The sequence below is a fragment of the Schistosoma mansoni genome, chromosome W, assembly GCF_000237925.1.
Source record: "Schistosoma mansoni strain Puerto Rico chromosome W, complete genome".
Taxonomy (NCBI): Eukaryota; Metazoa; Platyhelminthes; class Trematoda; order Strigeidida; family Schistosomatidae; genus Schistosoma; species Schistosoma mansoni.
In genome coordinates, this window is record NC_031502.1 from 28669461 (window position 1) to 28683195 (window position 13735).

The window sequence follows — 13735 nt, forward strand, 5'->3', positions numbered from 1 at the left end:
TATTTTAACCACAGTCCTGCTTTTATAACAAAGCGCGGATGCTATTGCTTAGCGATTTTTCACTTCGTCCATAAATACTGTTTCGGGTATGCCTGTAGCCCAGTATAACTACGTATTGTTAAGCCGACCATCTGCCTATCTAGAGCGTTTTCGTAACGCAATATAATCAAGTAGAAATGCATGTTATATCAGCTCAGTTAACAATTACTGATGCAGTTTCATTGATCATAGAAAAAGGATTATGCTTAAACATGATTTTGACTCAGTTACGTGAATACACGATTACTTCTACAGAATGAGTGGGATACTAAAGGCTTCATACACTGCTTGCGTACTTTAACTATGAGCCAAAAATTGTCGTCAGTTTCATCATCGAGAGCTCTATCTTTTTTTATAGGATCTAAACGTTTTATTGACTCAAATAAAGTACAAGTTCGGCTTTAAAAGCGGCAAAATAGGGCTGTTTGGTGAATTATTAATTGTTTCCATAGTCCAACTGATCACACATTTTAAATATTGGTCAGGAATCTATGACTAAAATGCCATGAACGTTGGGGTAACAAAATATCAACAGTCGACTCTTAGTTCTCCATTTTAGTTGTAGCACTTTGCTAAGCATGAGAAATTAAAACCTCAGAGCACACACTTGACACAGTACGAATATATTTTCTCGTTATTTTCAGAGACAAAATCTATAAAACTACTCCCCATTTATGAACTTACTGGCTTTTAGCACTGTAATGTAACGTGGAAAACCACTATTTAGCAGGTTAAGCACTAACAACCAATATTTTTTTCTACGTTTTGTTGAGCATTAGGCTTGTTATTTGTAAAACTAAAAACGTACGTTTTTGGTACTCATGAAAAGCATATAAGCTTTAAAACCTGGGAATTGTTTTATAAGCAAGTCTGCGATTCTTAAGAAGTTTAAATTGCATGAAATTAATGATATATCAAGCCATAAAATATCACTAATAATTAAAAAATGTATTAAAAGAACTCACCTTGTTGTTTTGTTGGGTATTAACCAGTTCGTGCTTACAAGAGTTTAAATCTAGAATTTTATAGCTAGACTTTTCTTTCCTTAGATTTCTAAATATTGAATACCTTGATCATGTAACCATATTTATCAAACAATAATTTTGGGTGTAAAGCCATATAAAAAAAGAGTTTTTTCGTCGAAATATAATAAAACACTAAGCATCCACCCAATTTTTTTATTTTCAATGAGAACACAATATACGTTATTCCAACTATTTGATATTTTAGAACAGACTCAATGTAACAATCGGGTTACAAAACTTAAGTAAATAAAAAGGAATGTCCAGTTAGTTAAAGACTGAGTAGCAATGGTTTCATTTATCTCGCTTTGTAGTAAAAACACATATGTTTGAGGAGTAGTAAATTCGTATGTTCTATTTTTGACGTATTTTACAGCAAAACACAAAATTCTGTACGCTGTTTGAAAGTTTCTCGTTTGGTTGATCCTCACCCTAAAATATATTGTGTTACATTCATAAAATAATATTCCAAGGTAACTAGGAAACAAGACTCATTGATCTGTTTCGATATTCCTGATAGGTAAAGTCCTAGATAACTTCTGCAAGTACAATTTTTGAAGATTGGTTTTGAGTTTTATGCAGATAGAATTAATCTTTTTAGTTCATGATATATTAGAGTATTAGTTTTATTGAGACAATCAAGTCAGCCAGCCGACTGTTGGCAAAATGGAGCCTCACATAGAAATATATAGGTCCAAGTTGTTACATCACGTTGGCGTAATGTCATGAAATAACGAAGAAGAATGTCGAAGCAATAAAAGCAATATCAATCTTAGTAAACGGAAGGATTATGCATAAGGGATGTGAATTACGAAAGAGAAGATGAGAAAATTTGAACTAATTTTTTAGTTTAATATCCATCAATAAATAAAGACAAGCTGAATCTGCTTGACTACGACCGATTCCTTCCAATATCATAAAATATCTTCGACCTTTGTTAAATTGCTTACTCAAACCCCAAACAGGCGGTTTGAATCAGTCAAAGGTCTTCAACTAAATAGTCATTAACATGATAAACTGATGAACTATCATTGTTTGGCTTTTGTTAAGTTTCTTCAAACCTAATTCCCAACCATTCAAAATCTTTAGCTGAGGAGAGGTGATTCAGAATACTTAATATATGCTCAAGCCACTTCAGTCATCAGAGATTTCCAAGTTTATCAATTCGCCTGGCCAATTTTTTAGTGCACTAGGGAGTTTTGAATCCCCTATGAACATTCTGCATACAATTAGCGATCTGCCATAGATAGTTGAAACCAACCTTAGAAATTTTATATCATTTGACCTGTTTGTTAATAGTTTGAATCTTTAGAGGGCACGTTATAATTGGAGAAAAATAACACTTCACCTGAGATTACAGTTAAGCCTTGGTCTTATATCTAAACTACTGAGGACTAAATTTTGCACTCCATGTCAGCCGCCTTTTACCCCCCGAAACCCAATCAGGCTCCGTTTGGAATGTTAGACTTTGAATATGTTACATATTAGCTTCATGAGTATATTCATCCTGAATTTACAAAACGATAGAAAGATCAATGGAATTGTATACATATAACCGTTACAGACAAATACAGGAGGCAATTTTGAACCATAAATTAAACATTTGTCGTAACATTAAGGGCTTGTGGCTGGGTTTTAAGTTTCCTTCTTCAAAACCACTTCCCTTGGTATAGATCTTATTAAAGTTTAAACCCTATTAGTCAATGCTTTCTTGATGAAAATTAGTAACTTTCCGTGTGTGATTTAGCCGTGATTTTTATTGTAGACACGGTATTTTCTACACATACGTGCCTTAGGTAATAAAAAATTACGTTATATTTATCGTCAGACAAACTAGTGCGAAGTATTGTCATTAAGAACATATATACACATGCCGCCTGTAAAACCTTGTTTCAGTACACTTTGAAAACGAAGTAATAGTCTAATCTGTATGTAATGCTAAAAAGATACGAACAATAACTAACCAGCTATTACAATGAAACATAAACGCCTTGAGTCCAGTAAACTACGAATTCCTTCGAAAAATATATGTTCTTCTTTGTATGTCATGCAAAAGTGTCCTGTTTATCCGTTAAAGTCTTTCGAGTATCAAGCCACTGACTCAGCGAGATTCAATGAATACTGATTCACTTAAGTTGAAATTAAATCTAGTCAAAAACTTTTAACATATTTCCATATGTGGCTACCAAACAGCGTGTTAAGCCATTCTGTTTATTGGTAGAATTCAGTAACTTCCAATTACCATCTTTAATCGAAGTCAAAATCAACTCCTAAACAAGTAAAATGTCACTCTTTGTTTAACCTAGTAGGCATAATTCAACCATTTGCATCCTTTATCCAAAACCAAAGGATAATTTTCTACCACGTGTAAATTAGTTGATCGATGAGGTACTTTGAATGCTGTTTTTATTCATTGGTCGTTGTAGTGTCAAAAAAGTAGAAATCCATCAAAAAACTGACTGGTCAAGTTCCAGAGTTTTTTAAATTCTTTATGATTACCTGTCGTTCAATATTATGGAATCTAACGCTTTGCTAACACAGGGATCATAATTTGCTTTTGCTACGTTATACATATATTAGGTTTTTGTTCTGCTTATAGGACACTGAAGATGAGCTTTTATGCAAATGATTCACATTTCCTCTTTCTCGTACATAGGAATAAATATATATGTTGAAAGCTGTGTAAAAGCAGGTCATAATTTAAATTAAAAGACCTGCTGCTCACTTATGTGTATTTATGCCAAATGAAAATGAGGCTTCTGATATAAAATACAGCCTTTTGTGCTTAAAGACGAAGTGTAACCATAACACGTTTCCACAATACTCAGTTACTGACAACGGGAAAATTTCCGGTTTATTTATTTCGACAACATGTAATTGATTTTGACCAATCATCATGGAAGGGTTTTTAGTATTATCTTTTGTGATATTTTCATTTAAGGATTTAAAATTGCTTAAGTCACTAGAACCAGCAGAATAATTCTAAACGTTTTCAGTTATCTTTCAGAAAATAACAAAGAAATAATCAAATAAACTCAAAAAAATTTAAAAGTCATAAAATAAAGTTTTCTCACCTTTATGTATCCAACTGGGTCCAAAAGTATATTTTCCGGTTTCAGATCTCGATATATTAAGTCAAGATAGTGCAAGTATTCAAGAGCTAATATGACCTGGCTTGAGTAAAAACGCGCTGCAGACTCACTGCAGTCAAAGAAATGTTAAAAGCAAAATCTACCTAAATCTTCCCTTTCTCCTCAGATAAGAAAACATTTCACCTCCGGAGACGTATTCCAGTCCTAAAAACAAGTAAACCTCATTCTGTTTATTAGTTTTATAAAATACAATACAAACCTTGAAACTATATTCCAGCCGAATCAGGAAAGGAAAGTCGACGGCTTGTAGAATCCTCTTCTCATTAAGCGTGTGTTGAACTTGTTTAAGTTTTATTATCTATTTCCATGGAAAAAATTATTGAGGAAGCAACCGATACTTTTGCTTTGTCAAGGATTTTTAAGGCGAAAAAGTTGGATGTCTTTTTGTGCTGTACAAGCATGACTCGACCAAATGATCCTGTACCCAAAGTTCTCAGTTGCTTAAATTCATCTAAAGATGCTGGTTTCTTCGACAATTACATCATATTTTGTCTCTTTACTTTGACAGGATGTTCATAGTTTTCTAAGTAGTTGCGCTTTGCTGTCTCAAGATATTCAGCAACTAAGAGTCAGTTTTACATCTCAAACAAAACATACTCTCTTCGGAAATGCATTTTCTAGCGGCATGAGAATTTCCCATGTGTCAAAACGAACTACCAGCGAGAACAAAAATGTATAACATACCACGCGGTTTAGTTTTGCACGTAATTGACCTTCGTATTATCAGCTCAGTTAAACTGGAACATTTTTTATACCTACGATAAATTGTAACTGAGCCACTTTCTCCGATAAATCTAAATTGATCGAAATATAGTTAATCAATAAACTGATTCCAATTCGGCTTTTCGCCCTTGTTTTGTGAATAGTGTCTGTGAAATAACATCAGACCCCAGGCTAAATACATTCATATCGTAGCAGACTAACGACCAAAAGTTAAGTAACTTGCTTAGCTTAATAAAATGCATAGGTTGTCAGCACCGAGTGATCATTTGGTAGCATAATTACAAAAAGTGAGATGGTGAAGCTGTAGTCTATATGAACTATAACATAGTAAATTCTACTTATTAAGTCACATCACTGACATAATGATATATATTCGCCAAAGACAAAATGAGAGTAGAAAAGCTTGGCCATATATTTGGAAAGAAACAAAACAGGTCATCTTTTGGAGAGACTTTTATTGAAATTCACCTCTGTTAAGCAGTTACATTATTTTTATTCAACTCGAGAGGATGGAAACCGTCGATTGGAGAGGACCTGTAAGAGAATATAGACAGACATCCACATACAATATGCTTTTGGAGTACAAGCTCCTGCTATTAGTTGTAATGTATTGAGTAGGAATTGGTCTACAAAAATAAAGGTTCAAAATAGAGTGAGATTCCAAGAGGAATCCCTATAAGGTATACTGTTTCCTCATTGAAAACTTTGAGGTTGTAGCTTTCACCACTACAGGGAGTAGCAGTTCTAAAAATTAACGGCCGTCAGTAGCTAAATATACAAGTCTGAAATTAAACACACAATTATGTAGTTACACCTCCCAATTAAATATTTCATTCTTACATACAACTAATCAAAGATTTCGTACGACGTTAAGACCAATCCCGGTGTCATTATGAGTTCCTTTCTTTCCGTAAAACAGAATAATGCCATTTTTGATCATACGAATTAAATTAAGTTTACATAACTATTTTAATGTGTTTGTGTTCGGGTAGACCTATCTTACTGGGACGTATGATTCGGTGGACAATGGCCTTCTTTATGTCCACATCTGTTGCACACCTGACATTTATGCTTCTTAAATGGACAGAACCGTACATAATGCCAATCGCCGCATAACCAACAGGCATCCGTTGGTTTGTTATGAGTTTTATTCGGCTTCTGACTTTTTAACCTAGTCATAGCATTTACACTACTGCAGGTTAAATTAGAATTTATCTGTTCAATTAACTGATTGTCGTGTCTGATGTTTTGTAGTCGTTTACACTCATCTGTCAATGTCCTGAGTGTGACGTTTGGGTCTTGATCCAAACGAGTCAGAAGTCTGGTTCTAATTTCAGCATCTTGTGGTGACTGCAGAGCTTTGATGAATACAAGGCATTTAAATTGATCTTCTGTCAACGAGCGTAACTTGAACCGTTCACACTCTCTGTTGACGACGTCTGCTAGAGCACCATATTCATCGGCTTCACGTTTCACCAAATTCAGACACTGATATCGAATACCAAACAATGAGGAAGATTCGCCGAATATCTCTGACAACTGCGTTACTGTCTCCTCAAAACTGAGCTCTCGAGGTAACTTTGGCAATATATGATCAGCATAACGTGCATGCTCATTGCTTCCCAACTTACGCATCAACAACCGAGTCTTCCATGCGTCATCTTGTTGACAGAATTCTATTCTAAATGTATCTTCCCAACGATTGAACCACGTGAGAAATGTATTTCCACTTTCGGGATCATATATGAATTCTGGGATGCTGCTAGCAACTGCATCACAAGAAGTACTTGAAACAGCATGTGAACTCGAGTTTTGGATGCTAAACTGTTGCATCAGAGTCTCCAACAACCGCATTTGTGCATGAAGTTGTGCTTGCTGTTGTTGTAGTATTCGGCTGAGCTGGTCATCTGATATAGGCATTTTGAATGAATTTTCCTTTTTCCTCGTCGCCACTGTTATAATTGTATTTTGCTATATAAACGACCCAGCGATTCCTATTGCTTAGTATTCTTATACGATGACACTCGACAAGACCCCAAATCAGAACACGCTGAACAGGAATCAAATTGTATTCAAATAATAATAATAAATGAACAGCAATCCGCAATCAGCAATCAGCAATCAATAGTTTAAATATCGTTCATATATTTATAGCATATGCATAAAAAGCTTATAGATTTTTCTGCAATAATATGCCCGGGCTGATCGGTTTAAAATTAACCAATCAGCGCGCAGCAACACCATCATGCATAAAACATGCTTAATCCAATCTATATCCCACTAACAGGGATCGATGATCTGTTCGATATTCAGTGACATTTCACTGACCCTACAATAACTATATACTCATGTCATTATGATCCCTCCATCATACATTTCTTTTTTGTTCTGTCATAACAATTTTGGGAACCTGGTGCTCAAAATATAGTCAACAATTTTCTGTTTTTTCTTTTTAACAAATCAGGTACACCAAAGGTTAGAAAACCATCTGATTTTAAACTTGGCTATGAAGCATTATTTTGTCATGCAAAGATGAGGACTTCTGCAGAGAGAGTTAATTCTTCCTTATTAAAATTGGCTACAAACTAGCAAGAAATTCAGATAGAAGTGATATACTGTATACTGTGTTCAAATATTAGTTTACATGAACCAAGTACCAACCAATAAACCTTCTTCATATTTCGATTAATCAAATACTGGTTGAAAAATAAGGATTACGTTAGAGATTTTCATTGTATTTTTTTAGGCCATTCAAGTTCTTATATGCTTGCCCGTGTGTAAGCGTATGGATGAGAAACATTTTTTCGCTTTGAAACACGGTTATCCTCCCGAGTCCTTCCACCTACGTGTGCCGTTTGCTTTCTGATTCAAGACAAGCTTATTATCAATTTACAACTGTAATCGTACTTGCAATTATATCACCCGGATTCTGCTCGATGGCTCAAACTCATTCCTATGGAATACAAAACTGTTTCGATATCTTACCCATATCACATATCCTCGACTGTCTGATACGCTAGTGACATTGCAACTGCCCAAACATTTTGAGACACAGAGCTTGGAGTATGACTGTGGTGTATGTTAATTATGATAACAGGTATAAGTTGTATATAATGTAAACACCTGATTTTCATGACGAGAACGCGAATAGTATAATGGAAACAATTTTTATCATGGCCAATTGCATCAGTGATTGTTTTACTGTACTTGTTTGTTTAATTTTACCAAAAACACTTTTCGTCCCGTCGTCCATCTTGTTCGTGCGAACTCTCTTACGCCCTGCCATTCTGTCTGTAATCTTTGGCACGTCTCGGTATTAGTTCGATACCACGAGATCGCCAATAAATATATCTTATCTGGACCAATAACAGCCTTCTGGTTTTTGGCCTACAGAGGGATCTAAGTCGATATCTGACACATAATCTTATTGTAGTGGTGATCACAGTCAATCGCGACTCAACGCCATCTACAACAACATCATTCAAAAGTTAACTGGCTGTTCACAGGAGGCTAAGAAGATCGAGTTGAAGAAAACATAAATGAAAATAGAAATGAACTGTCAGTTGGAAGAATCACACAGTGTTAGAGACTATTTAGACGATTCACAAATGAGGAATTTAATGTATGGTTCTCACATTTCAGGAAGATATTCTGTAATTTTGTATTAAACAATAAATTGGCTGTTCCCCACCTGTGTTTTCGTTCACTACATGTGAAGTATAATCAGATTCGTTTAAAATGAGTCCACTGAATCTAAGTATCACAGAGTGGATGACCAGGGAAAAGCGAAGATCATGGCGATCATATCATTTCACTCATTTGTGAAAGGTGGAACACATTTTCTTGGGCTTTTCTTGGTTTAAACAACCATACAATTATATCTAAGTTATTCCACTATGCTTGCCATTTTTTGGACTCATGTTTTTGGCCCTAAGTTGATTTAGTTATCATACGAAGGCAATCTACTATATTCAATTCCGGATACTTGCCCTTCGACTAAAGGGCTATAACTTAGTGAAAAATGATGAATAAAAAGTGGTAATAATGACGAAGTTATGCATGTGTGTAAACACTTAGCATTATTTGTTATTTAATTGAAATATATAAACATTTACCGTACTTCATACCTCAGCCCCTTTTCTTTTAGCTTGAACCTGTTCTCCATCCTTGTAATTCATTAGCTGACTGAAAAAGCTAATAAAATTTATAACCATTCAATCCATGAATTTTGTCAATTATGGGACGTGAAGAACAATGTATCACCGTTTTCTAGACAACACGACAATCTTCAATAGCTGTTACATTGGAAAATCTGTGACTTTTATTTCAAATTTTGTCAGTGTTGCTTAACACCTCTGGAGATATTTACTCAAATACGAACAGACATATGAGCACATTCACCTTACATATTTTCTACTCAAAATAATGGAAATCTGATCGTTACTGCTTAAAAATTGCGCAAGTATTTTTGATTTATGTTTTTTTAACTTTAGAACGTGTTTTCATTGTAAAAACTATCCTTTAATTATTTTTCATCCAAACTTGTTAACGCGCGTCCCTAGAACATTTACGCATTCCTAGGGTTGCGACTTCATTGTCATCAATTAGAGTTACTCAATTATTTAAAGTGCTACTAAAGTCATTTTCTTACTACTGAAGTGCTTCTGAATTTCGTGTGGCACTGTTCAAATTGTGAGAATATAACTCCGTTATAACAATCAAATAGATATTCATTTTCCATGGAAACAGCTAATATTTAGTTTCTTCCATCCCATATAAGCTGCAGTCGAGATGTTGTAAAGCATCAAATCTTTATACATAAGTGGCAGTATCATCGCATATGGAATGGTTTATGACACTCTATGGGCATGAATGCTGTCGATTACCTTTCCCTCTATTACTAAAAACCCAAAAATGAGAACTTTTAGAATACTTTTACAGCCTTAATAAGTACTTTCTTTCGAGACAACTAGTAGAGTATTCCAACGTATTTTAAATCATCAAGCTCAAATATTTAATATAACAACATGTTGGTGGTGTTCAGTACGTAATTGGCTGCACAGTATCACGTTTAGCACTTTCCACACTAAAGTGAGTTCATTTTGTATAAATAGAGAACATGTCTTGTTGCTACCGCATCAATCCTGGACATAATCCAAACATGGCTACATGCGATTTAGAAATGATTTACTGGTTTACTACAAGGTGGAAAGATTCTAAACCTTAATTACTTGCTTACGCTTGTTACTCTTCGGGGAGGAGCATAGGCCGCACACCAGTATTCTCCATCCAACCCTGTCCTGGGCAATCCTTTCCAGTTCATTTCAGTTGTTATTCATCCTTTTCATATCTGCTTCTATTTCCCGACGTAATGTGTTCTTTGGCCTTCCTCTTTTCCGCTTCCCTTCCGGATTCCAAGTTAGGGATTGCCTCGTGATGCAGTTTGGTGATTTCCTCAATGTATGTCCGACCCACTTCCAATATCTTTTCCCAATTTCCTCTTCAGCTGGAAGCTGGTTTGTCCTCTCCCACAAAAAGCTGTTACAGATAGTATCCAGACAGTGAATGTTGAGTATTTTGTGTAGACAACTGTTTATAAATACTTGTACCTTCTTGACGATGGATGTAGTAGTTCTCCACATCTCAGCTTCGTAGAGTAATACTGTCTCGACGTTCGTATTGTAGATTATCACTTTGAAGTTAGTTGACAGTTGTTTTGAGTTCCATATGTTCTTCAGCTGTATGAATGCTGCATCTGCTTTGCCAATCCTCGCCTTTACGTCTTCATCAAATTCTCCCTGTTCATCGATGATGCTTTCAGGTACATGAATGTTTCTACATCTTCCAGAGTTTCTTCACCAAGTGTGACTAGGTTGGTGTTATGTGTGTAGTAGTTGAGGATCTTGCTTTTCCTTTGTGTATGTTGAGGCCTATCGATGCAGAGGCTGCTGCTACATTTTCAGTCTTCGTCTGTATTTGTCCGTGTGTATGAGATAGGACGTTCTAAACCTTAGTAATTGAATTTCTGTATTTTCTACCATTCTTTCTATAAGCGATGCATTACCACTTCATAAAAAGCTTCAGACATTTTCAAACACCAGTTTTAGTAGACTCTGAGGGGCAATTTTTCTTCATACTTGGAGGATTGATAAACGCAATATCAAGCCTTTAACGAACGGTGAATCTTGATTTTTAGCTCTACTTTTAATGAAACACGAATATTAGTTAAATTCGAAAGTGATTATCAGATAACGGGGAAACAAAAATATTCAGACCCAAGTAGCTAAGTTTTATTAGCATACTAATAATCCACTAAATACATTTCTTTATAACAAAAATGATAATAGTTCATTTCATAACAAACCTTGTTTCACTGATTCAACAATCAATTAAGTAGAATTTCAAACTTTTTCAAAGAATCACTTGTTGGCAGACCTCAGTCTGCCGTTTAAAAAAAGATTATAAGGTCTTAAATATTTTCTTCTGAGTAGATGCTACGTTTAACCATTATTTATCCGGTTAAAACGAGCAGTCTCTTTAAGTTTGTTATACGTTTTACGCAGATCACGTTCATTACTATGTTATTTATGGGTGAAGAAGTAGAGAATTTAACTAGATTCCAGTAACATGGAACTGAAAGAAAGCTACAAGTGCATGAATTGAGATCGTTACATATTGATGAAGTATAACCACTGAATTGAATAATGCGGAACGCCGTAAAACTCACTAACAGAAACGGATAGACCAGAAAAAGTGCATCACAGAGTCTTTCATACAGAAATGTTTTAGTAAGAGTAGGTACAAGGAACAAAGTGTGACCACTGCTGCATAAACCAGTCCATAACGTGCGATTAACTGATGCGCGTTGGTTGTCTTTGACCTTGATGAGGATTGGCGAACTGTTCGTCACTCAGTGACTCGACTGACAGATGATTTGGCTACGACCCAGTGACTGGCCTTACAGTGTCGTTTGAGAATTTAAAACATATATGATCTGATCAACATTAGTTTTGATTTACAATCTTTACTACACCACCACCAAAACACTTTTACGTATTGCCTGAAGTATCCCGATAATAAACATTGTAGTGATGTAATAATACCAAACTATCGTCAAAAAATCATTTGACTGGGGTCTTTAAATCGTAATTTCACTATAACTATGACACATTTTTAGACTTTGTAGAACTTGAAGATAATCCACTCTACTCATTTGTAATCTGCAGTTAGGAGTAAGACGTTCATTAACGGCTTTCTGATCAACATTGATTTTTTTCATCGCTAATCACAGAGATATATCTGACTGTATTATATTTCACTTTGTATTACAATAAAGTGCACTGTTTTACCTGCATACGGGGATGACTCTATGGTTTATTAACATAATAAGCTAAAATAGATGACTTTTTGGAGTATTCTGATAAGACGAAAAATAACGAAGGCACCTAAATGTGTGACTATGATTTACTTGAAATGATTAATTTCTAGAGATTGTTTTTGAGGTATACTCGACTCTCTTACTGTTCTTTACGAACACATATTTGGAGCTAATAACAATCTGAGTACCGCCTTAACTTTATTCAATTCTTTAGAAACAATTAAATTTTGGATTGTATGTTAATTAGCTTACAGGCTCAAGAATAAGGAAGTCATATGTTACGCAATGAGCGTTTGCCACTAGGAAATACTATAAGACATCTAAACGAGGTTTTTCCTTATTTAACAATATCTTATTCTGTAAATTAACTATAGCGAGATTTAAGCTATAGACGATTTCCAAGACTATATTTAAAGTTTTAGTTTGTAGCAGAATAACGAACACAGTTTAATCAACTTTCGTGGATACGAGCCTGGGTTATCTTCTCTAAAAGTTATTCTAGACCAAATTAGGAGTGTGAAATTTGAAAATGTACAAAAATTAGTTAACCACATTCCTTTGCGTTAGTAGATTACAACTCTCGAAGTAGTAACGAACTGATTAATCAACTTAGGAAATGTCTTCTATGACATTAATTAGTGTTCTTTACCGCACTTAAAAGTAGATTGTTTCCAGTGATGATAATTATCACTGAACTAGCAATTGAGATTTTTTAATCCTATGAACTCCTTTAATTTAGATCTCCAGGAGTAAAACTCGCGAACTAATAATCATCATAAATGTGAAAATGAATTCAAATAAAACATATTGAAACGGATCTGAGAGAAATGAAGCACTGAATCTTATGATTGCTATTATGTTCTTTTAAAGAAGTGGATAGCTTTCATGTTGTTATTCTTTTGTTTGTCTAGAGCAGTATTCCCAATCACAGTCTTCAGAGAATAGTAATTTACTGCAAGCATATTTGTTTTCTTTCGAACATAAACTACAAAGAGAATTAAAGTTACTTTTCAAAGACAATTGTGAATATATATCAACTTGAAACTTAGTGTACGTTTAAATGACGATTTGACTTGAGTTTTGCATTCTATTTCATTTGTTGAAATAAATTTAGGTTGTAAAAAATGTGATATGCTTCACTTAACCAATAAATTTCTTGTTGTTGTTGAGTCATCAATAAATAAATTAGTGAGAAATTAGATTGTGATCTAATTTTCATGGAGATATATGCCGTTTTACCAGAATTTGTTAGAAAATGATTACATCATGGCCAATAAACTAAATAAACGAACACCTTATAACGAAATTAGTATCTCGTGACATTCACTTTTGCAGTTTAAAACGGATACTACATGAAGCAGTAATAGCCTTTTCTAAAAACCCTTTAAGAACTCGATAAAAATCAGTCAGAAACAACAGAT

General features: G+C 34.6%; 1 protein-coding gene across 1 annotated transcript in view; it reads right to left on the minus strand.

The window, feature by feature from the left end:
- Positions 1 to 5121, minus strand: part of Smp_147450 (serine/threonine kinase) — a gene marked incomplete at both ends in the record, with an annotated part of 60735 nt that extends 55614 nt beyond the window's left edge. Inside the window, 4 exons of the mRNA XM_018789248.1 lie at positions 4136 to 4262; positions 4297 to 4379; positions 4413 to 4511; positions 5041 to 5121. Of these exons, the coding sequence (XP_018654710.1) occupies positions 4136 to 4262; positions 4297 to 4379; positions 4413 to 4511; positions 5041 to 5121 (390 nt within the window). The remainder of the gene's footprint in view (positions 1 to 4135; positions 4263 to 4296; positions 4380 to 4412; positions 4512 to 5040) is intronic.
- Positions 5122 to 13735: the final 8614 nt, after the last annotated feature.